General features: G+C 46.4%; 1 protein-coding gene across 1 annotated transcript in view; it reads left to right on the forward strand.

The window, feature by feature from the left end:
- Nucleotides 1-23210, forward strand: part of mctp2a (multiple C2 domains, transmembrane 2a) — a gene marked incomplete at both ends in the record, with an annotated part of 35795 nt that extends 12585 nt beyond the window's left edge. The window contains 8 exons of the mRNA XM_080539597.1: nt 37-111; nt 993-1112; nt 11085-11204; nt 13683-13724; nt 18994-19103; nt 19295-19404; nt 20699-20796; nt 23151-23210. Coding sequence (XP_080395723.1) covers nt 37-111; nt 993-1112; nt 11085-11204; nt 13683-13724; nt 18994-19103; nt 19295-19404; nt 20699-20796; nt 23151-23210 — 735 coding nt within the window. The remainder of the gene's footprint in view (nt 1-36; nt 112-992; nt 1113-11084; nt 11205-13682; nt 13725-18993; nt 19104-19294; nt 19405-20698; nt 20797-23150) is intronic.
- Between the last annotated feature and the right edge of the window lie 516 nt (nt 23211-23726).

Raw genomic sequence — 23726 nt, forward strand, 5'->3', positions numbered from 1 at the left:
CATCTAACTTTTCATGATGTTCAACGTCTTCCTCAGGTCAGAGCAGGCATCAAAACCTTCCGACCGAAAGAGACAAAGTTCATGGAGGACAACCCAAAGTTTTCCAAAAAGGTTTGTCTTTGCAATCAGTGTTCTATAATTCTAACTTATTATATGAGTTATAAAGCAGGGTAAATATAGTTTATTGGATAGGAGGAGTTGCAGGGTGAATGCCTGAGTATACCACCTCCTATCCAGACTGGACTTCTAATCAAATTGAGTACTCAATTGCATGCCCTGGTTGATTGCACATAGCGGGTTCGAATCGCACTGATGGACAACAATATTTGCTAATGATCACTTCTGATGATCTTCACTTTTTGACTATTGTCCAAAACTCTCTCTAATGGTGCTTACACACAGGCTGCAGTAAGCGGCCAATTGGATCGCTTGAAACTCTGCCTACCATGTTGGAGGGAGTCACGGCATCAGTTTGTCAGCTTGAATGTTGACATTAAATCATCGTTTGATTGGTTGACAAAATTAATTAATTGGTTAGTCTTCAGCCTGCTGCTAAATTTCCTCTTCTTCACTACGAACCGTGCCGCTTGCCAATCCTCTTGCGTCTTGTCGCTGACCGCCCTTCTCTCATTGAAAGTCTACGAGCCCTTCAGGGCTACAGTGGCCTGTGTGTATGAACCTTAATGCATCAACCAGGATACGCAATTGGGAACGCGCACTATCATGTATATGTACACCATCTAATTAGCGGACCGTGTTGCAGACTCGCTCGCATCACACTAATGACTTTACCACGGGAAAGCTGCCACAGAAGTCGCTTTGATTGGTCATAGTCAAACTAATTAGCTTAATTGGCTTAAGATATCAAACTACAGAGTACTAACTTAATAAGGCTTTGGAAACCTGACTAAAACTGATTGGGAAGTCATAAACACTATGTCCCTGTATCAAATAATGCTAACTACTGTACCGTTTCGTTTCTGATTATTTAGATCCTAGCCCAGAACATATATCGGGTTCGGAGAATCAGCACTGCAGTGCTGTATACGTTACAGTACATTCAAAGCTGTTTTCAGTGGGAGAGCACGCAACGGAGTATAATAGCCTTCTTGGTAAGTTGTAGTCCCATGTTAACGAACCTGCTTCAAGCCTTGGTGCTGTGCAAGTGATGTCTCTGTCCTATTGTACTTACCTTAACTCTTTCTTAGTCAGGAAAATCCACAGCATGCTTTCTTAGGAACATGTTCTCATGAATAGAAACTGCAAGTCTTCACCGCCGTTGTGAACTTGTGAACCTGTGGAGAGTAAAAATACGGCGTGTGTTTGCATGTTGGATGTGTTCTATCCTTTAATTCAACCCCCACTTGGCTCCCTTCAGTCTCCTTATGGCAGGAGAGAGCTCGGGTCTGGTCCGTTTGGACTTCTTAGCAGAGCCTCCCCACCCCGGGGATGGTGTAAGAAGGATCACAGTCTCTTGCTTCTCTGTGTGGAGGAGTGACAGTCGGCCTCCAAGATTTGAACCTTGTATAAATGTTCTCTGTTTAGCTGTTTTAATGAGGCTATGTGATCTAACGCCCTAAGCTCAAGTAATCTGGATCTCACCCCATGCGAATCCCCCCTCCTCAGAGCACATGTAATGTCATGATTAAGAGTGTACACTCGCCATAAAACCCCTGGCAGCGCGGTGAGGAAGCGGTCACAGACAGGGTGTGTGAAGAAACCTTTCTTTTATAGCCCTCCCCCCCCCCCCCCTTCCCCCCACACCCGACCCGCTCTGCTCTGTCTGGGGGCGACGTGCATTTCATACCTGGCGTATTTCTCTAAGCCCTGCTCACTGATCTTGAGGTGCAGAGCCCCTCAAGCGATGGCCACGGCTCTTTTCATCACAGTCTATCCCTACAGGTGTGGACGCAGACAGGTAGACAGACAGATGGATGGACGGGGGAAATGGAGTAGAGTGTATGCAGGTAGAGTGATAGGGGCTGTGAGTCAGACGGGGAGAGGGCCGGGCAGAGACGCAGGGAGGTAGGCGGGCTGACAGGTGACAGGTCAGCGGGACGGGGCCATCTCCTGGCCCCCACCTATAATTAGGTCCTCAGCAGGCGACTGGGAGTGTGTGGCAGCGCACTCTAATCTCTCATTTCCACCTCCACTCCACCTGCTGTTTACGAGCGGCTACCAAATAGAGACCTCGGACGGCAGGGTAGACATTACCCTTCTGCCGCACTGTCGTCGGGAATTCTTCTGGGTTATTTTTGGACACAGATCCGAATGAATTGATTGAAATGTTTTGACATGTCGGTGAATGAGCTGAGTGCGTCTGCTGAAAGGAGAGGAACGGCCTCTCTGTGTTGTTGTTAAATGCATGTGGCGGGCAGGCAAATATGATATCCTACGTGTGTACACGTCGTAACAAATGATCACAAAATGGCATTCGCACGGTTTCAATACAGCTCTGTCTGTGGGTGTTCAGCTCCCAGTGCGTTGTCTGCATTGTGATAGTTTGTGAACAGGATAGCAGTGCACTGGCTGTTATATTTAGAGACCAAGTTGAACAGAGCAGTCTGGCTTGCTCCATACAGTAGCTTTCCACCACTGTCTGGGTTTGAGAAGCACTTTGCATAAGCGTGGACGGTGGGTGTTTTTTGGCAAGACTTGCCTGAGGACAGAGTGAATCAACCTGCGCTAGAGTTGTTTTTCACCCACTCCTCAGCACCTCGAGTGAACGAAGTGAAACACTTCTGATTTCTAATCAGGTGCTGCATTGTCTCCATGCAAACTGTATGGGGAGGTGCATTAATCATTCCTCACATAATATGTTTCCCCATACATATTATGGCCTGACGGGGGTCACAGTAAGAGAGAACTCCTGAACTAAATGTACAAAACAAACCTGACAGACAAAAGGCCCTAACGTCAGAGATGAGAGGGCAGCAGTAGAAGCCGTTACTTGACTGTCATTACAAGCCAGGTGCCACACCACTACACCCCCCTCTCAGGGGGTCAGCCACAGCAGGGCCACACAAGAGCCACTCCTCCTCCCAACAAGTCATAATTTGCAATTAAGTTGTGTGTTTCGAGCTGTCTGAAGCGGCATGCCCCCGTGTGCATTAATGAAAGCAGCTCCCTCTCCTATATTTATATCTTTAGGCATTGGTAATAAGGTAACTGATTCAGACACTGACAGATGGCCTCTGCTTGCCTCTCAGATGTGCATAATTAGAGGAGTGTCTGCTCTTTTCTACAGCACCACTGCTGCTCAGGGTATGCCGCTAGGAACTAGTGCTGCTGCAGCAGCAGTGGTGGAGGAACCAGCTTTAATATACATTATACTACATTATTTATCAAGCAGGCAGACCCATCCCTGCCGTTTACACCCTATGTAATCCTGTAATGCATAACCTGCTGTTGTGGTTTCATCTAGGTCCATGGGACTGCGGGATCCTCCACTAGTGCCTTACCAGGAATTCTTTGCCCTCCTATCCCACTCTCCCCGACCACCACAAAACAAAGTAGTATACATTATTACTCAGTTCAATCTGTAGATTCAGGGATCTTTATGCTTGTAAATTATGAAGTGCCACTTGGTGTGTGTAAAGTATTCATAGGTTGTGTGAGAGATAATGGGTCTGGTCCGTGTTAAACTTAGGAGAGTGTCGAGAGTGTATGTGTTGTCTTCTCTAAGACATATCACTTTTCCCTTCTGAGTAGCCATCCGAAAACGTATCCGGAGAACGTAAATTGGGCATAGACTTGTTGTGAGATCAAGATTGATGGCTCATCAGACATCATGCTGGCATTGAGTATTATTGTGAGGGTTTTTGAAGAAACCTGCAAAACAATGCAAACATATTCAACGCTGTCATTGTTTACAGGTACTCAAGGTAACTAGTTATGATTGCGTAATCTCCACCGTAAGTGGAGTCTTAACTGTTTGAAGTTGCCTTCGATTTTCCACCCATGGGATTCAAAAACCATGGGTTTTAAAAATAGAGACTTTCCAATTAGGTAATGTTAAAAGAATCTTTCTCACAGATTTACGAAAAACTTCTGGCAAAGCCTCATAAACGCCCTTCATCAGTGAACGGAAATAGCAACAACAAATTTTGATTTTTTTTTTTCAGCGCTTGTTTATGCTACAGTAATGAGCCTAGGATGTGTGTTTTCTAAAGTTTGACAACGGCATGGTCCTTTTCTCTGAGAGAGAGAGAGAGAGAGAGAGAGAGAGAGAGAGAGAGAGAGAGAGAGAGAGAGAGAGAGAGAGAGAGAGAGAGAGAGAGAGAGAGAGAGAGAGAGAGAGAGAGACTCAGAGAGAGAGAGAGAGAGAGAGAGAGAGAGAGTGTGACAGCTAAAAATCTTCATAAAATAACGCCCTTTTAAATGTGCTTCTTACTATGGCAGAGCTAGATGAATGTGCCATACATCAGCGGCAATTGCAGAGGGGTCAAACAGAGTTCTTTCCTGCAGACTGTCCCACTGCCTGGAGATGGAGCTATAGCACTGCTGAACGATGAGCAGAGAGTGTCGAGAGTCTAGGGAGGAGATCAGTTACTTTCCCCCCAACGAGAATCCTTCATGGGAAAAAACTAAGAAAGTGAAATCCTCCATTCTGTGCACTGGACCATCATAAGTTTCTAAAACATACAAAAATGAGCATGTAGGCCTATTAGCTGGCCAAATTAATCTGTTTCAGAAGTCTAAAGTTGAGAACAATTTTAGATTTAGATGAAATGGAAGTGAAAAAAAAAGGGGGCAAATTACACTTGAAAGCTGATTTTGGAGCTTTGCTGTCATTAGAGCACTTTAAGTATTTAAGTCGAATTAATATTTTAACATAGGGAGGTAGCTCGTCTGTCAGGAGTTAGACTAGAAAGAAACCGTATACCTTATGTGGAGTATTTGAACTGTTTTTCTTTTTGACACTGCCAGGTAGCAACCAGTTTAGACATCATTTGACAGCCTGTGAAATGCTGATTGCCTCACATCACAGACTGTAAAGATGGCATTTGATGAATGTTTGATGCGGTGCAGCTGTAAACACAGTTGGCAGCTGCGACGGGTGCTTTTTTGGGCTGATAGAATCCTTGTCTCCCCAGATGAGAGCAGTGCAGGGTCAGATCTGGCTCCAGAGGTCCCCGGGGACCACCTGTGAGGTGCCGACCACGGTCGTGGCCATTAACCAGAATACCAGGACGGCCAGGATCAAAGCCATAATCAGCGCTGTCATAATTATTCTTGTTAACACTGTCCTTCTAAAATGACATGTTTTGTCGGGGAGCCTTGGATCTGCTCGTCTTGGTTTACTGCAATGCAGCACGGCACCCGGAAAAACAAATGTGAAAGGAGTGAAAACTTGCGGACGTGCCTGTGAAATGTCGACTGGTTCTCTTCTCTGCATCTGTTTTCTCTCTGTTTGAAAAGTTGGAGGATTGTGTGTGTGGCTTGCCTGGCCTTAAAGGAGTGGGCTCTTGCAGTCTCAGGGGGGTTACACTCTTCAACTCTATGGCTGTGGGAGTTCTCACAGAGTTTGCAGTGGGAATGTGGCAGGGAGAGAGAGAGCCCTTGATGGTGATGTGTGTGTGTGTGTGTGTGTGTGTGTGTGTGTGTGTGTGTGTGCGTGTGCCTGGTTTTAAAAATATATATATTCTGAGATCTATTAATTATTAAAGAATAGGATATCAGTATCTGCAAACAATTGAGCGGTGCCTTCAGATTTGAAATAATACTGTTATTGAGTTGCCAGTGACTGGCAGTTGACAGCTCTTGAAGCTAGCTGGTGGATGTACAGTACTGCAACCTTGAGACATTGTCCTCTTATCGTATGGATTAATAAGCCTCTCTCTGGTAGTTGTTGTCTCAATACGGGCTGTATTTTATTACAAATATGACATATTTGAAGGAAAAGCCTGCTATATTAGCATTTTAAAATGACTCGGATTTGATGTATTATTGACTAATTTCACCAAATTTCTGATCTTCTCCTTATAAAATAGCAAAGAACATAATATTTGTAGGCGATAAACAACCCAGAGGAGGGGAAGATGTGTAATACTACAGCCCTCTGCGGCGGGGCTCCAGGCGTGTGCTTTGTCTGTGTCCGCGCGTAGCGATTTTATATTGTGCTTATTTTCTGCACAGATGAAGTGTGCTCTGTGTTTAACCCTGTTGTGTGCACGGTATCGTAATGACTGCCTCTAACACGCTCGCCACCTTCTCAGTCACAGAGGACACCCCTCCCCAGGCAGCAGAGCCTGCGACCTGGCCGCCCCTAGTGTGGCTGTGCCGGGCCAGGCCCCGGTCCCGCCGCCGCGCTAACGCGTCTGTGAGCCCAGCTGACAGGGGAAGGGAGGGGAGAGATCGTCCACCAACGCCACTCCCACCCTCCCCACCTCCTCAGGGGAAAAGGCTTGCATGGCGGATCTGTCACCCAGGAGGTCGCTTAGTGTTAACGCTCCCGACACGGATTAAACACTCATGGCCAGTGCCGGAGCGCAGGGTCGGAGTAGCCACCACTGACAGGCACCACGGGGCCCCGGCTGACCGCCCTGCTCCAGCCCCTGCTGCGTATGTGAAATATTTATTCAGCGTTAGCTCCCAGCACCGTGGTCTGCCCACACACTCTACCTGCCCTGCAGAGAAATCTTATCTGCGCTTCCTCCCTCCCTGCCTCCCTGAAACCCCCTGAAAGCCTGTCCCCGCGCTGGCCTGAGCTCACCACAAATGACATGTCTCATTGCTCTGTGTTTACAACTGCTTTAAAGCCGGGCCGCTGTCGTCCCCAACATTAGCCCTCAGCCAGACTTCTCTGTTCCAGGCCTGGCTGAATAAAAAGGCCTGCGTGAGCTGAGCTGCCACCGGGGCCTTTGATTCATTATTAATCTCATTTTCTTTTCTTTCTTTTTTTTTTGGGGGGGGGGGGGGGGGTTAATTGAGGAAGCAACACAGATTACTCCCACTGCCCTTGATTTCACCCAGAAAAAGTACATCTATATCAGAGTGACGATTATGCGAGGTTTCTCCTCGTTTTATATTTGAGCGTTTTCTGCGTCTCTGTCCTCAGTGCATGTGCACACGCATATGGACGTACACACCCCAGACACACACCACACATGCAAACACACACACACGCACACACAAACACACACACACACACACACACACACACACACGCAAACACGCACACACACACACACACACACACACACACACGCAAACACACACACACACACACACACACACACACACACACACACACACACATACCCCTGCAGCTTGTAGTCAGCCTGGTTAAACTTATTCAGCTGCGTTCATGTAATCTGGCATCCATCCACAGCCCCCATGACTGACCCCCATAATACTAGCTGGCACTCTCTGTGTTGTGCTTTGTCTTAGCTAGGGAGGCTTTCCCAAGCATAACCAGAGAGAAATATGTGGGATTGACAAAGAGGAGATAAAAATGTCATCTTTGAAATTACTGTGTCCTTTTGAATGCATGGCCATTAGCTCAGTCAGAGTAAAGAGTGATAACCTTTTCAACTGTTAGTTAAATGTGTTATTATTACCGGAGCATTGAGTGCATTAGATGCTGTTATTCTGTGTACTCTAACACTACAGTACATCTAACTAGTTTGGCACATATCTACAGCACCATGATGTTTACATTGGGCTCTGTGTATGAGCAGCGCTTGGCAGCCCGGTCGTCTGGTGTTTAGTCTGTCAGTCACTAGTGTGGGTGGGTAGACTGGGCCCTCCCCCCTCTCCCCATTAATCAATTTGCAGGATGGTAGAAACTCTTGGTGAGGGCGTCTTTGTCCTTTTGTTCCTGCTGCGGTTCCTTCTCTCCGCCTCCTGGGAGAGTGTGGGTGGTGGGGAGCTGCCATGCTTGCTCAGCTTTAAGAGTTATTTTATTCACACTTTTAATCGCTGAGTGCTTTATTATTAGGTGCTGGATTCTGCTGGCCAGGGGATCTGCATGAGAAGGCGCAGAATGCATTTAGTGGAATCATATTAATGGCACTATAAAACAAATCTGTCAGCCTGTTCTTAACCCCACTGGCAGAGTGGCGTTGCCCGGGGTCGGCCCTTCTCCAGGCCTTTACAGGTGGCTAAGGAGAGTGCATCTCCATCACCTACTCCACCGAGCGCTAATAGTTTTATTAATTCACCCCCCCCCCCAGACACCCAATGCATAATCCTGCAGACATTTCTCAGCTAAATGGTGTTTGTCAAGGGAGGGTTTCCTACATTAGAGACACTCCTCCCAGACATACATACCAACACTTGTTCAATTACAAGTCGTTCATTATCCAATTCTGCCGCATGTAAACGTTCGCTCAGGTAGATCATTAATTATTAGCTCGCCTTTTCTTGTTTGTTGCTTCATGTCCTTTTCTTTGAAACAAATGACTGTTTTTACCACCCATGTAACATATTAGTGTTGTAGCGTTTTGGGCTTTAAGGTTCTCGTTGTCAGGTGTAATTTGTTGAGGGATGAAGGGGGGAAAAAAAGCACAGCTCTCACGGCTGAAACCGAGCCCAACTTTGAGGCCAATTAAAAGGTGGATTATTTTCTATATAAATTTACACTTAAGCCTGACAGGTTGCACTTTGTCCACCACGTCCTTTAATCACTCAGCTCTCTGCTAATAAAACATAAACCACTTAGAGGGGAATTAGTTCCGTCTCCGTTTCACAGAAGCTACAGAGAATGTGAGGAGACAGGGGAAAGGTATATGCTGTGCCTCCGCTCATTACTGAGGGATATATCTGACGTGGACGTCACAGTTCGTACGCCTGAGTGAAGGAATCCGAGAGGCTCTCCCAGATGTTCACAGTAACATTTTTTATTAGTGTTTAAAAAAAGCCATGTAAATCCGGCACACATGGGCAGACAGACACACCGTGCCGCAAGAAGGAATTGAGGAGATATCCCTGACAGTTTTGGTTTATACCCTCATTTAAGCGCTCACTTTAGACACGACATATTGTATTTCTGGAGGCTTGTATCTTGTCCACCAAGCCAGAGCTGGTGGTGAGCAGAAATTTGCATTAGTGGGCGATTATGAATACCTGTGACAGATCCTCTCTCGCCGACTCCCTGGGAGGAAATGAATTGGCTCCCTCTGTTGACTTGCTCAGGAAGACAGAGACCAGGCAATTAGACTTTAGTGGTTAATGTAGCAGATTTCGCAGGGAGGGCAAGGGGGTTCAACATTCCTGCTGGGCTCATGTCAGTTTCCAAGCAAATTTTTTTCCCCGCCTTTCTTTTTCATAAAAAAAGAAAAAGAAAAGGGAATGCTCTGGATATGACAGGCTACCTGTCCACCAGCCGGCTGAATTCCTCTGGGGTGAAAAGAGCGTCGCTTTAGAATAGCCTCATGGGAACGCAGGTGACAACATATGACGTAGGTTATTCATAACCGAGAGGAGACACGTTGCGGCTACCTCTGCACATCATGCATATTCATTGTTTACCATCACTTTTTTCCCCACCAGCTTTAGTTGTAGCTGCATCATTCAAATGAGCTGTTATGGAGAGAGAGAGAGAAAAAAAAAAGAACGGGTAACATACTGTTCATATTATATCTTGATATCTTGGTCATCCCGCTGTGTTTCTGCTTATTTATTTGGTGCCTTTAACGTTTCCCAGATATTGTTGAACAATGGTAAACCCACAGTAGACTGTGTTGAAGCCTAGGGCGACGGGGGCACAGTGTTGTGTGCATTACTCACGGTTCACGTTTCCCTGGTGGCAGTTTGAACTCAGGCAGGCAGGCCTGGTGTGGCGGTAGGTAGACTGGCCCCAGAGCAAGAGGGCTGGACGCTGGCTGATATGACAGAAGCAGTCTGCTGTTTACAGGGCTTGAACGGAGGCCTGAAGGCCCCGGTGGTTCACATCCTGTCTCAGGCCTAAGTCTAACATATTGTTTCTACTGTAACAAGCCCCCAGCAGTCTACACACACCGACACGGCACAGTATGCTATTGTAGTCACAACTGAGAAAACAGTCCACTCCCTCATTCCATTGGGTACATGTGAGGCGCAGGAAGGATTTATTTTCCATCTTTTTGTCCACTTTTTGCTTCTCGTGTTAGAAAACAGTTTTTAAACAAAGTTTTTTTTAAAAAGTGTTGCGTATCATTTGACTTGATTACAAACATATCCAATTAAAAAAAAGCTAACTTGTGTTAAACAAAAATGTGTGAAAGGGACGAAAAAGTTGAATTCCCACAGTATACGAAGTGTTCCATATGTTAAGTGTAAATGCACATAATTATACCATAATAGATTTCGAGATGCAAACTTGGGGTGGGGGACGCTATTTTTTCTTCTTCACTGTCAACCTGCTCATGTGATCCTCCTCACACATTCCTGATCATTTCAGTTTGAGCGAGACTCATTAGGCTGTCACTAAATGGGTTTAAATGCAGCCGCCAATTAGTGCTCTGCTGTGAAGTGCGGTGGGTGTTGTGCGCCGTGCTTAGCGCCGCTCCTTTACAGAATTATGAGGGATTACTCATTCAGTGTGATCCATCTTATTTCTACCAGGGGTTATGGCTTTTCTCAGTATCATCGCTGTAGAGGGGGTAAACGTTGCAAATGCTTCTCCGGTCGCCATATGTGCGTAGTCACAGCCAGACAGTCTCGATGCCTCCTCGTCTAAGAGGATTTGATGTGCCCGGTTTCCGAGACAGGACGCCCGTGCCTATCCTTGTCAAACATTTTGTCCTTCAGAAAGGCACACTGTCTGCTCTGCGTAGATACAGTAAATGGGATTTTGAAACATTCCAAAAGTCCCCTGAAAGTCTCCTGCCTCCCCATGACTAAGAGAGAGGGGACTAAGGATCTGTTGCCATAGGCAGTATGGTGCGGTGTAGCTTGTGCAGTCTGCTGTGCTGTGTTCACGGGAGGTAAACCCGTTGTGTTTGTTTTAGGATGTGGCATACTGGGATTTGAGAGCGGGACGGTTTGTTACTGTACGTCATGCCTGGGCTTGGTTCTGGCCCAGTGTACTGTGAGGGCACTGAGAGTTCTGTTTGTGAGCCTCACCCTCTGCCCCCCCCCCACTCCTTCCTCTCTTTCAGATCTTTTTGGTCACAGTGTGGACCTGGGAACTCTTCATGTTGCCGCTCTTCCTGCTGCTGCTCATTGGCTGGAACTACTTCCAGCTCTCCTCGGGGAAGATCAGCTCTAATCAGGACCTGGTGAGTGTAATATACTCCTCACAGCTTTACCTGAACAGTACTGCACGCATGCACACACACACACACACACACACACACACACACACACACACACACACACACACACACATACACACATACACATACACACACATACACACACTCGCCCACTCAACAGTCACAAACATGCAGCACAGCCATTTCCTGTGCCAAACTCTTTCTCAAGCCCGTATCATAGGCATTTACATTTACATTTTTGGCATTTAGCAGACGCCTTTATCCAAAGCGACTTACACCAAATACATTTGACTAAGTAAGTGAATCATCTATCCACCAGTCATAGCAGGAAAAAGTCATCTACGCTCAGGCCTGGAGCCATTGGCAGTCATCATTCTAGAAGAAGTGTACATTTTTTTACACTGGGGAAACAGTACAGGGGGGTAGTAGATCTCAGGTGGGACAGTTTAGGTGTAGCCTGAAGAGATCGATTGAGATGGGATGAGTCTACGGCGGAAGATAGGGAGTGACTCTGCAGTTCTGACGGCAGTGAGAAGCTCGTTCCACCAGCGGGAAACCAGTATAGCGAAGAGACGGGTAGCGCGACTGCCGCATCCGCGTAGAGGCGTTGGAGCCAGTCGGCCAGCAGAGGTGGAAGAGCGGCGTGAACGGGCTGATAGTTGTGGGGTGACCATTGCCTGCAGGTAGGCAGGGGCTGTTTCCTTTGCCTCCCGGTAGGTGAGCACCAGGGTCTTGAATCTGATGCAAGCTGCTATTGGGAGCCAGTGAAGGGTTCGAAGGAGATAACATGAGAGAATTTGGGGACGTTGAACACCAGTCAGGCGACAGCATTCTGGATGAGCTGCAGAGGTCTGATGGCAGAGGCGGGGAGCCCGGCCAGGAGTGTGTTGCAGTAGTCAAGGCGGGAGATGACCAGTGACTGAACCAAGAGTTGAGCTGTATTCTGGTGAGGAATGGACGTATCCTTCTGATGTTGCAGAGGAAGAATCTGCCGGAGCGTGCTGTCACTGTGATGTCCGCCGCACAGGATAAGTGGTTGTCGAGGATCACTCCAAGGTTCATGGCTGTCTGGGAGGAGGTCACCGTAGAGTTCTCTACTGTGATGGTGAAGTCTTGGAGAGGGCAGACTTTCCCGGGGAGGAAGAGTAGCTCAGTCTTGTTAAGGTTGAGCTTGAGGTGGTGGGCTGACATCCATGCAGATATGTCAGCAAGACACGCAGAGACACTGTTGCCGCCTATGAGTCAGAGGGGGGGAAAGACAGAAAGAGTTGAGTGTGCGTAGCAGTGGTAGGAGAACTCATGTGAGGAGATAACCGAGCCAAGAGACTTGGTATAGAGGAAGAACAGTAAGGGCCCTAGGACAGAGCCCTGGGGGACCCCAATGGTGAGGGCTCATGGAGAGGACGGCGATCCTCTCCACGTCACCTGGTAGGAGCGATCAGCCAAGTAGGTTGCAAGCCAGGAGAGTGCACATCTGAGAGGGTGGAGAGAAGCATCGGGTGGTTTACGATGTCAAAGATCAGGTCCAGGAGAATGAGAACAAAGGAGAGGGAGAAAGCTCGAGCAGAGTGGAGAGCCTCCGTGACAGCATGACGTCTACACGTCAGACGAGGGTCTGCTAGTTTTCTACTACCCGATGCCTCGACACCTCACTATAATTGAGAATATGCTATTATTACCATGTTGGTGTTGACTATTTTGAAGCATCTAGGACAATAATATTGATGCCGCATCGCTACTGTTGCAGATAGAGGGCACATCCATTGGTAAGACGGTGAGACTATCTTCTTCTGTATCTTAGGTTATGGAAATAAAGTCTCCCCCTACCTGTATCTGTAAAGGTTAATGCTGTTCACACTTGTGAATGCCCTCCAATTTCACTGTGTTGTAAGCCATTTCGACGGCCAGGGCCCCAGCCTGGCCCTGAAGACATCCCCTTCACGCTGCCACGTCCCCAGCCCAGTGATTGTGTTTGTGGTTGCTGGCAACAACAGCAAAAAAATGCCGTCCCCAGGCAATGTTAAAGCCTGGTCTCACCCTCATATCCAGTGCGGAGCCTTCTGTCACCTCTGTGTGACCCTGTGGCCGGCAGAAATACGGCCCTGTTCCTAGGCAATGTCACCATGCGTGCACCACGACAGGGTCAGGGATGATTTGATGTACAGTGATCTAGGCAACAGCATCCAAATTAAATGTTTTTTTATTTTTTTATTTCTTCTTTTTCTGTTTTTCTGTGTGTTTATGTTGTGGAGAAATGAGATTGCTTTACTGTGACAGTGCTCTTGTGAGGAAGGCCCTCTTTCACCTCTCCTTTTGTGTGAGGTCACCCCTGTGATGCAGTCTCTATGGAAACAGGCCTCTCCCAATAGGGGTGTATGTACTAGAGGAGAATTTCATTACTAGGTGTTTGTTAAAAATGCTCCAGTGCCCACGTGTCCCTGTCCATTTCAAAACACTCTCCACCACTCTTTTCTCTCCTAGGTGAACATGACCATGGCGGATGACGAAGAGGAAGATGAGAAGGTATTTAATTTCAGTTATTTCTCACTGTTGGAAATACTAGTGCGCCCTGAACGGCAGTCATGCAAGTTCTAGTTGTGACTTTTGCATAGTTACAATAGAAATCATCTCTCAGAAGCTCGTCTGAACCCAAGAATAGAACATTTCATGCATTCCAAATTAGGACAGTATTTACGAAACAGTAATAGCATGTGAACAAACACATCTCCCCTCAGTCCTTTCATTCTATTCCACTGGGTATTCAGTATCATTCTACAAATGGGCTCTGCTGCAGTATTCCAGCCCTTTGAAACTCAAAATCAACGTTAAACTGTATCATTAATTGAAGTCTGCCTGCCGTTGGGGATATTACTGGAGCAGTAAGTGAAGATTTTTCACCAGACTTTTCTAAATGAGATGGATGTTATGAGACTGACCTTAAGCTACAATAACAAATCAGGCTAATTGCTATGGTACAGCAGTGCAGACACTTACCAGAATGGTTTCTATCGGGGATTTTTACTCTATCCTGATTATTATTCACACGTACAATCACACCTAATAGTCATAGTCGTAGACATATAGTATATATAAATATAGTCACATCTATGTGACAGGGTCTGATGGAAAAGTCGGTCACCAGAAAAGTAGGGCAAGGTTTTTTTCCGGTTACATTTTTTTTTACAGATTATGAAAGTGCAGATTGTCAGCTTTCAATCGACTTGAGAATTGCTGGCATGCGGACCTTTTCACCAGACCGTGTCACATATTCTTTTCATGCTAATGTGACAGTGTATCTCTTGAAAAGTGAAAAAAAAACATACAGCTTATCGTACAGGTATTCTACAGCTAACATACAGCTATTCTAATGACTCCCCCCAAAGTTGCATCACCCTACAGTGTATACATCCTTATTATTTAGACATTCATCCCCGTGCTTGGTGGTGAGGAGAGGAGAGGAGAGAGTTAATGGGGATGTGTGTGTTATTGCTTTATGGTGGGGTAGTGAGTTGCTGCAAAGCCTCCCAGCAATGACCCCTCTGCTATGCGGCTAGGCCCAGGAATCATATCCATAATGTGCTCAATATATTCTGCTGCGATGGCCGCAGGCTGCCTTCATCTTGGGAGGGGAACATCCTCCACTAAACAACAGGGCCTTCCTCTAAATCCTGTCTGAGAAGGGAGGCTAATTCATGTATGATTCTCATGATATGTGTGTGCATACACACGCATACACATACACACTATAGATGCATACAGAAACACACATACAAAGACACATACACATACACACGTACGCAAACACATACAGTACACACATACACACATTCACATACGTATGCCTAGCTGCACGGTGCCTGTAATGGAAAAGGAAAAGGCAGCCCTGCTCTTAAACAAACAGCCATGATATTATGAGCATTTTGTATGTGTATGAATAGTGAATGAGGATGTGCTGCTTTTATGGAGTGGTGTTTTTATAGTGACACCGTTCAATAGGATCTTTATAAACATGTCTTTATTGTTCTCTATTCTACAAGGTCTCTGTCTAGTAATGTTTTTTTAGTTGTTTGTTACTCTTTCAGATACAGCAGAGTGAGAGAGAGAGAGAGAGAGAGCAAAAAAAAGCTATTCGATTTTCTAAATGCATGTCCATGTGATGCGACGCTCGGTATCAGCCTAAACCAAATCATTTATGTTCCTTGAAGTCCTTTCTGAAAGGTTTACCGTGAGCTCGCTAAGCCCATTCACACTCTGTGAATATAAAATATCTCCTTTCATTTACTAATTAAGCAGTTGCCTATGTTTGTTTTAAGCTGTCAGCTTTAATTTAAAGTGGCTTATTTGAAAATCTTGTTATGGTTTTGCTGTCACTTAAATGTGATATCATGCAGGCAGATCAAGCAAGTGTAGCTTTACACTTCATATCAAAGTCTACTTTCAAAAAATATTTAGGGTTAAAGAGTGATCAGTGTTAAATTTGATGACTTCAAAGGCGTTACTTTTTTCCCTTAGTCCTTTTCGTTGCGATGTGAATAAAGGCTATTCCCTCTGAGAAGGTTACTATTACCACTCAAATATGTCGCTTTTTCTTCTCTATTTTCCCCCTGGAGGGAGGAAACATGTAGACCTCAGATAGAGCACTAGGAATGTGAAGGCATGACGATAAAGGGAGAAGAAGGTCTATGTTACAGGCGGGCTAATACAGAACAGATCCACTCCTCTGTGAACAAATCTGTCCTCGGGGAAAGAGACAGCTTACAAATTATGTGTGGGCAAAGTGACTTCCCTTTAGCCTTAGGTATCAATTGTGCAGATAGACAATATTTAATCATAACATAAAAAAACAAAACAGAGAAAGATAAAACGCCCCTCTCCTGTTGCCCCTGGCTCGGCTGGCATTGCTGGTCTTCGGGAAGGGGAATTTCTCCTGGAGCTGTGCTCTGGGGATTTGTGGGGGTTGGTTAGGGGGTAGGGGGGGTTGAGGGGGGTGCCAGACTGACCGACCTGTAGGGTTGGTTTCTCTTCTCCTTTTCAGACCACAGTCACCACTGGGTCACTTTCAACACACCAGTCAGACAGATCGCTGATGTCATAACCGCTGATGTGCATTATGTGAGGTAGAACCAGAATGGGCTCTGGGAACCGCTTTGCTTTTTTGCGTTTTGTTTGTGTGTTCATTTGTTTGTTATACTGTAGCTCATTTTGAGTAGCGTATGAGAACCTATGCCAGAAACACAGGTGTTTTCCATTACGATGCGCATTCTCGCCTTTGTGGAATAAGTCACGAGGAAATATTCAGTCAAGCTTTGAATGAATATTCAAATTTGCTGCCGTTTATTCAAATTAAAGCAATGTTAAATGAGCTTTTTCCCGATTTTGATTATGCCCAACATGCCTGTGAAAGTACATTTGTATTTACCTTTGTACAGAAGATCAAATCTGTTCTCCATTATGCCTCCTTAAAAGGTAGCTTTTACAATTTTTATCTGAAATGAGAATATGATCTGACACAGGTTTTCTAATCACTAGACATTTACAATTCATGTAATCCATCCCCAGTATGCCCATCCCTTTTCACATCAGAGGGAACAGTTTTGTTTATTTTTTGTTTTCCAATAGCACAGAATAGTTTTGTAGGTGGGCTGAAAATGGAAATGAACATAGATAAGGAGTATCATCAAATGAGTCATGTAGTAAAGACGTCCAGTGCTCGTCACCTAGGAGATGATGGACTTCAAGAGTCTTATGGAGATGAATGGTGATAATCATGAGAGCTTGTTGATGCATACTTTACCATATATCTTTCGGTCTCTTTCAAATAATTTCCACTATGTTTTTTTTCCGCCCCCCTTCTTTTCTTTTACATTTTTGTTTCTTTTTTCTCTGCCTGAGGAAGAAAAAAGCTCTCTGGCTAAATTTACCCTGTACGTGTATCTGTTGCAGTTAAATAAGAGTTCCTATCTCTTATTAGGTTTAAACCCTAATTCATGTAAAGGGGGGGCCCTAAACAAGTTTAGATAGAGATATGAAAGGGAATCTGAGCCTAACTGATGAGGCTCCATATCCAGTGAGCTATCATTTCCCCACGCACGGCTCTCTCAGTCCATCAGGCGCACACAGACATGGATCTTAATGGCTTTTAGCGGGCACAAACAGTTCCCCTGCTTTCAATGAGAGCTCAGGAGAAAGAGCTCAATTAACACCTAATGCGCAGTAAAGGATCTGCATGCACATTAGGCAGAGGTCGAAGGTCCCCCATGCCCCTGCTGCAGGGATGAGTCTCGACCCCTAAATGATGCCTAGGCCAGTATTCCCTCCCTCACTCTCCTTTCTGTGACGATGAGATGATAGGCTTGGTAATCTCTTTATGGATCTCTCAAACGGAGCATTTTTGAGATGTTTTCTCCTTTTTTGGCGAGGGACTGAGCAGAGCATCCTTTCTCCATGCAGAGCTGGGGGCCTGGTGGGTCTGAGTGGGAGGGGGGGAGGGGGGGGGGCTACTCTGCTGGTGTGGGAATTGCTCTCTTCCTGTTGAGGAGGAGACTGGGGACTGACAGTGGGGAGTCTCTCTGTGGCTGCCTGGCTGGTGGACAGCGTGTTTCCCCAGGGGCTGTCTCGTGAGGCTCTGATAAAGGCGTTCTGTCTGGACGCTGTCAATGTGCCGAGGCCCGGGCCTGGGACTGCTTTCTAACACAAACACATAAGACATCCTCCAAGCCTCCTGTTAGAGTCCATCAGACGACTCCCTCCCTCCCTCCCCCCACCCCCCACCCCCCACTCTCTTCCTCTCTCCCCCTCCCCGCTCTTCTCTGTCATCATTCCTGTCATTATTTCCTCCTTTTGATGTGAGGCTTCTCAGCCCCTCTTTAGTTTGCATTACTCAGTTATCTTCCAGTCCTCTCCTCTCCCTCTGGAAAGCTTCACAGTGCTGCTTTACCAGCAGTGATGTGATCACATCTATTTCAACTCACTTGAGAATACCCTCCCCCCCCCCCCCCCCCCCCCCGCCCTGAAAATGGACTCCATGCTTTACCAAGTCCATCTGGTCTCTCTATAGTAGGTCTGTATCATATCACACCCAGAGTACCATTATGTTCCTACTGTCAATACAAAAAGGAAGAATACTCTATAACACATAGGCCTAGCATATGCTGTGTATTGGTGTTGAAAGAGAACCTACAGCATCGTACTCAACGTCCTTTCACATCAGATGAGAGTCCTTGTGAGAGTGAGAACACATCCAATGATTACACCCTGTGTTCTGGGGTGGTCGAGGTGCTGCTCTCTCACATACAGGGAGGTGTGAGGAAAAGCAGCCTGGGCTGTTCAGAGGTGGGGGAGATAGTATTATAAGAACAAGCCCAAACCTGCCCCATGGAGACTTGTGGATTGGCGTGCCCCCCATGAGTTACCAAGCCCATGCACTCTCTTGCCTGGGTCGTCTAGGCTGCCTGCTGATTGCTGATGGCCATTTTTATGTATTTTTTCCCCCTTTTTTTCCTCCACCCTCCAGTTAATCTCTGATTGGGCTTCAGATGTGTAGCAGTTCTATTGTTTGTGTGTAGCAGTTCTATTGTTTGTGTGGGACAAAGGCTTAAACCTCGCCGCCGTCTGCTTGACAGCTCCTTGACGTCGAATCTGCATCATTTTCAAAAGCATAGTCTGAAGAGATGTAGAGTTTGCTCATTATAGGCCATTCAATAGATGAAATACTCATGCTCTTTGTCTGCTTTCTCAAACAATCCACGCACAAACAGTACAGAGTCCCTCATCAGTGTCTGTGTATTTGCAGGAAGCCGGGAAAAAAGGCTTGATGGAGAAAATCCATATGGTGCAAGAGATTGTCATCACCGTCCAGACCATTATGGATGAAATCGCCAGCATGGGGGAACGAATCAAGAAGTAAGTTTTGTCCTACTGTATCCCATTACATATATCACATTATTCAGTGGAGGCTGTAAAAGTTGGGGTGTGTAATGCATTGGGTAAGCTAGCGTCAGTGTTTTGATTGATAGTGTGGTATGGTCTGTATCTGGCAACAAGCAAGTCATAAAGATACTGTTCATTAATTTGATACAATATTTCATCCACAGCACTTTCAACTGGTCAGTCCCGTTCATGTCCTGGCTGGCCTGCTTGGTTCTCTTCGTGGCGACAGTGGTAGTGTACTACATCCCGCTACGCTACGTCCTGTTAGTATGGGGTAAGTCAATTAACACGCACTGTTCAGTTTCTTAACTGTAAGTACTATGAATGGGTTTGGCTGTAAAAAAAGACAAGAAATAAGCGATACAATATCAATTTGTTATTCCTATAACTAGGAATCCAACATCGCCTTGACTTGAAGTCATGTAATAATTCAGCCACCCCCACACCTCTGCAAAATGCCAAGAGATCAGCCCGCTTGTGGGGGCGCGGAGTGCAGGCAGCAGGCTGTAACCGCCGTGGCCGCCAGAGCCAGCTAGGCAGGCGAGGCCCAGGGTCTGTGTGTGAACAAAGCAGAGAGAGAGAGAGAGCATCAGGCTGTATAAGAACACATGATTGTCCTTGGGCAGTGTGTGTCTGTGGGCTCCTGGTGCAGCGGCTCATTATCCGTTCTAGTCATATGGAGGTAGACAGTCGTCTCTGTGGTCAGGGGGGGGGGGGGAGACGCTGCCCCGAACAGGAACTCCTCCTCCAGCAGTTAGCCCCCACAACTCCTGGAGTTCCACGCAGGCTCCAACACAATCAATACGAATGTGATATCAAACAACAAGCACTGATACACTCTCCTGCCTCCCCAGTTAACCCCCATCTCTGTGGTTGCAAGGCAAGGCTTTTCATGTGGTTTGCACATATTTAGGTCCTTGGGTTCTTTGTCTACACACTGACGCACCTGAAATTCTGCTGCTCGGCTATGAATAAATGGTCCTATTACACAATGACCCCCCCCCCCCCCCCCCCCCCCCGGAAGTATCTGTTTTGTTTGTTATCTGTTTTGCAACACAATGAAGCACACTGTATATTTAATGGAGATGATTGGAGTGCAGCGAATAAAACAGACAAGGTAAAAGAGTGTTGTGGAGTGATGGGAGCGGTAGGTGAGCACAATGCTTGTGGCTTGTGTACTGTATGCATGGACTCTGAGGAACCCAAACGGCCCTTGGCTACAGACTGAAACGTTTGTTCTGCAGTCAGCCACGAGGCCCTGTTCAAAAGCGTGCGTGCGTGCGTGCGTGCGTGCGTGTGTGTGTGTGTGTGTGTGTGTGTGTGTGTGTGTGTGCGTGCGTTTATATGTGTATCTATTTAGGTTAGATATCCATTGCACTGTCCATACGACTCCACATCTTATTGATATGCCTCCGATTCAATTTGGTTTCTGGGGATCAATTGAAATAGCATCACAAGGTGGAATTTCACACGCACACACACACACACACACACACATACACACCAGTGAGGAAAATATGCAGGTCTGGATGACACCTTTATTTATTAATGTGTTCTTGTTTTCACAGGCGTTAACAAATTTACCAAGAAGCTCCGTAACCCGTATGCCATTGACAATAATGAAATACTGGATTTCCTCAAGAGGGTGCCTTCTGATGTTCAAAAGGTAAGGGTTCAATTTTACATACAGATAGGAGGAGGGAATTCCCTGAAGATATGTGCTCTATATTGCTCTAACAGAATTCCCAAGTGTCAGGGAAATATATCCTCTGGCTTTGTTTGATTATTAATGGACTCACGCCTTTAAAGCACCCCTGGCCCAATTATTTCTCGGTGTGGTTTGATGCCGTCGCTCGGGTGCCTGGATGGGGTCTACTCTGATCTGTCCTCAGCCATAACGCTCCAGCCTCGTCCCTGATTAGCAGTTTTGTCTCTCTGTGATAAAAGCGCTGTGGCGTCGGGGGCCAGTGATTGGCCAGGGGCCGGCGGAGGGGTCCCCGACGTCTCGGTCAAGGCTGGTGTGCTCAGCAGCTCTGACTCTTGTCAGCTGAGAGACTCTGACGTAGCCCCCCGTCACATCAGGGTGGGGGGAGTCAATTAATGTAGTTGTGAGCCCCGGCCGTCCTGCTGGGTGCCATATGTGATCATATATTAGCCATGGCTGATATGTCATTTGCGGTTACATCACAGGGCTGAAGATAGCTGCCAGGGTGCTGTAACTAGTGGTGGGTGTTCATCCGCTCTCTGTTCTCTCACTGAGAACCGTGCGTGGGAAGGAAGTAGGGCACCACACAGCGCCTTCCTCTCCCAGGTACTCGACAGACAGTGTTCAGCCAGGATACGTGACTGTCTGTATCGGGAAAGACACTCTCACCCCCAGTGCCTTTCTCTGCTGCCCCCTTGATGTGCTCCCTCTTGTAAGCCAATGCCAAACATTCACTGATGTTGTTGGAGAAAAGCCTCTGTGACTGTGAGATTTGGCTGAGTAAAGTTGGCAAAAAAAAAGATTATTTAAATTCACCATCCTTAACATGACTGCTCTCCAGTGGGATACATTGTTGAAAGTTTTGAAAATGAATCGCACCCAAAATTCTGTGGAGACAGTACCGTACATTGCCTGGTTTACAGAAGAAAGTTATGTCCTGAATTATGACAACATAAACAGAACAAAACCAAACATTCATATTGACTCATCATTACAGAAGTACAGAATAATCATGTTGCTCAACATCACATATACTGTACATACAACAATCCTAACAATAGACCGCAGATTGCTTTTGTTACCTTTGAACCTCAACCCAAGGATAGGTGTGGGCACACATGAACCACAAAGGCTGGATACGGACTCCTGTCTGCTGCGAAAATGACTTGGCAATTAGTGCCTGTGCAAAACTACAAAGCCCCCCTCAAACCAGGACTTCTGACAGCAGCGTGTCTGTCCTAAAATATGAAGCAGCTGTCAGTTCTGAGGACAGTTTCATGTTCTGATGCAGACGGCAGTCACTTTGTTCCCTCTATCGTGCTCCCATTCTAATAATCAGGCCTCAGTAATTAGCATGGAGGCTCTACCTTGATTCAACAAAATACTATTTATTGTTGTAGCAAAAACAAAAATGCCTTGAGAGCAATTTTTGTATCAACTTGTGCTGTATTCATTTGTTACGGTTTCTAAATGTTTTCCAACAATCAATCTGTTTCACATTATGGCTGTTTTCATTTCAGATTGTTTTTCGCCCTGTTACTTATACATTATTGTACACTACAACATTTTGAAATATCACCCTTTAATATGCTTGAATAATATGGGCATTATGTTTTATATTTGTACTGATTGTCAGACACTGTACTGTTAACTGTAAGTTAATAATGGAAACCTAAAGATCAGTAGTTTCATATTGATTCATCTCACAAATATGTTTAGATGTGAAGGCATCTGTGGAAAGAAAGTGAGAGGAAACATTGAAACTTGAGACAATCTTTGATGTTCAACCTCGTAATTCTCCAAACATAACAGAGGAAAGAGAGGTGTAAGTTCAGATGTCAAAGTTTCCCGTCTACTTTTTTAATGAAATCAAAGTCAACTTTGAGGTCCTGCACAGCCACGTATGAGTGAGCATCGTATCGATGCCTGCTCCGACTCCAGCTGAAGGAGCGCCTGTCTGAAGCTATTCTTAGCGTTGTAAGCAAAGTTTTCGTACAAAAGGACACAACTTGCAATGAGCGATTATGCAGTTTACAACTCCCTCGGCTGGCAGGTCGTCTCAACATTTGATGTCTGCTTCTAATATTGCAATCGTGGCGGAGGAGGGGGGCCGTGCGCGGGTACGGAACCCTTGACTTCTCAAATCCTTCCTCCCTGTGATTAATCCCCTCTGCTCCTGTGTTTAAAAAATGATTCATTACAGGCGAGCCCGCCTCGCTTTCCCCTGCACCAGCTCTCCTCAGGGGAGCCATTACTGTGCGCTCCACTGAGCTCAGATTACCTGCCTCCGACCAAACTCCTGTTTGTTTTTACAGGTGCAGTACAGCGAGCTGAGAGCGCCTGGCGTCCAGGGCCCGCCGCGGAAGAAGAGGTAAGCCCCGTTGGACGTGCTGGATGAAAGGGCGGGCTCCTTTTGAAAATGGCACGGCCCGGTTCCGCCCGATGACAACGCTCCAGTGCTAGCAGAACCTGCAACCCCCTGCACACACCCCACGCCACCCCCACACCACCCCCCATGCCCCCCTGCTGCTGGGGTGCAGCCAGCCGCTCTCTCGCTTGTGTGTCTGCCACCCCCCTGACAGGGGCTGTGCACTGTGCTGGCTAGGGGGGGCAGCACATGGTGCTGTCAATCACAGAGCCAGGGGTAAAGGCATGGAGGAGCCGCCAGGGCCAGCCTGCATCCAACGATGCGATGTTGATCAAGAATGACTCTGAGCTACAGTTTGGTTTACCTCAGGACCTCTGATGATTCGCTTGTATTAACTGAGTTGTACATTTATTTCTTTACAGTTTCATTGACTGTAAAACCCAGTGAAATATGCCTCTACATGAAGTTTGAACATGCATAAACAAATCATAAACAAGTAGCCACTTCAATATCATATGTACAT

This window comes from Nansenia antarctica (genome assembly GCF_963989245.1).
Source record: "Nansenia antarctica genome assembly, chromosome: 9".
NCBI classification, from domain to species: Eukaryota; Metazoa; Chordata; class Actinopteri; order Argentiniformes; family Microstomatidae; genus Nansenia; species Nansenia antarctica.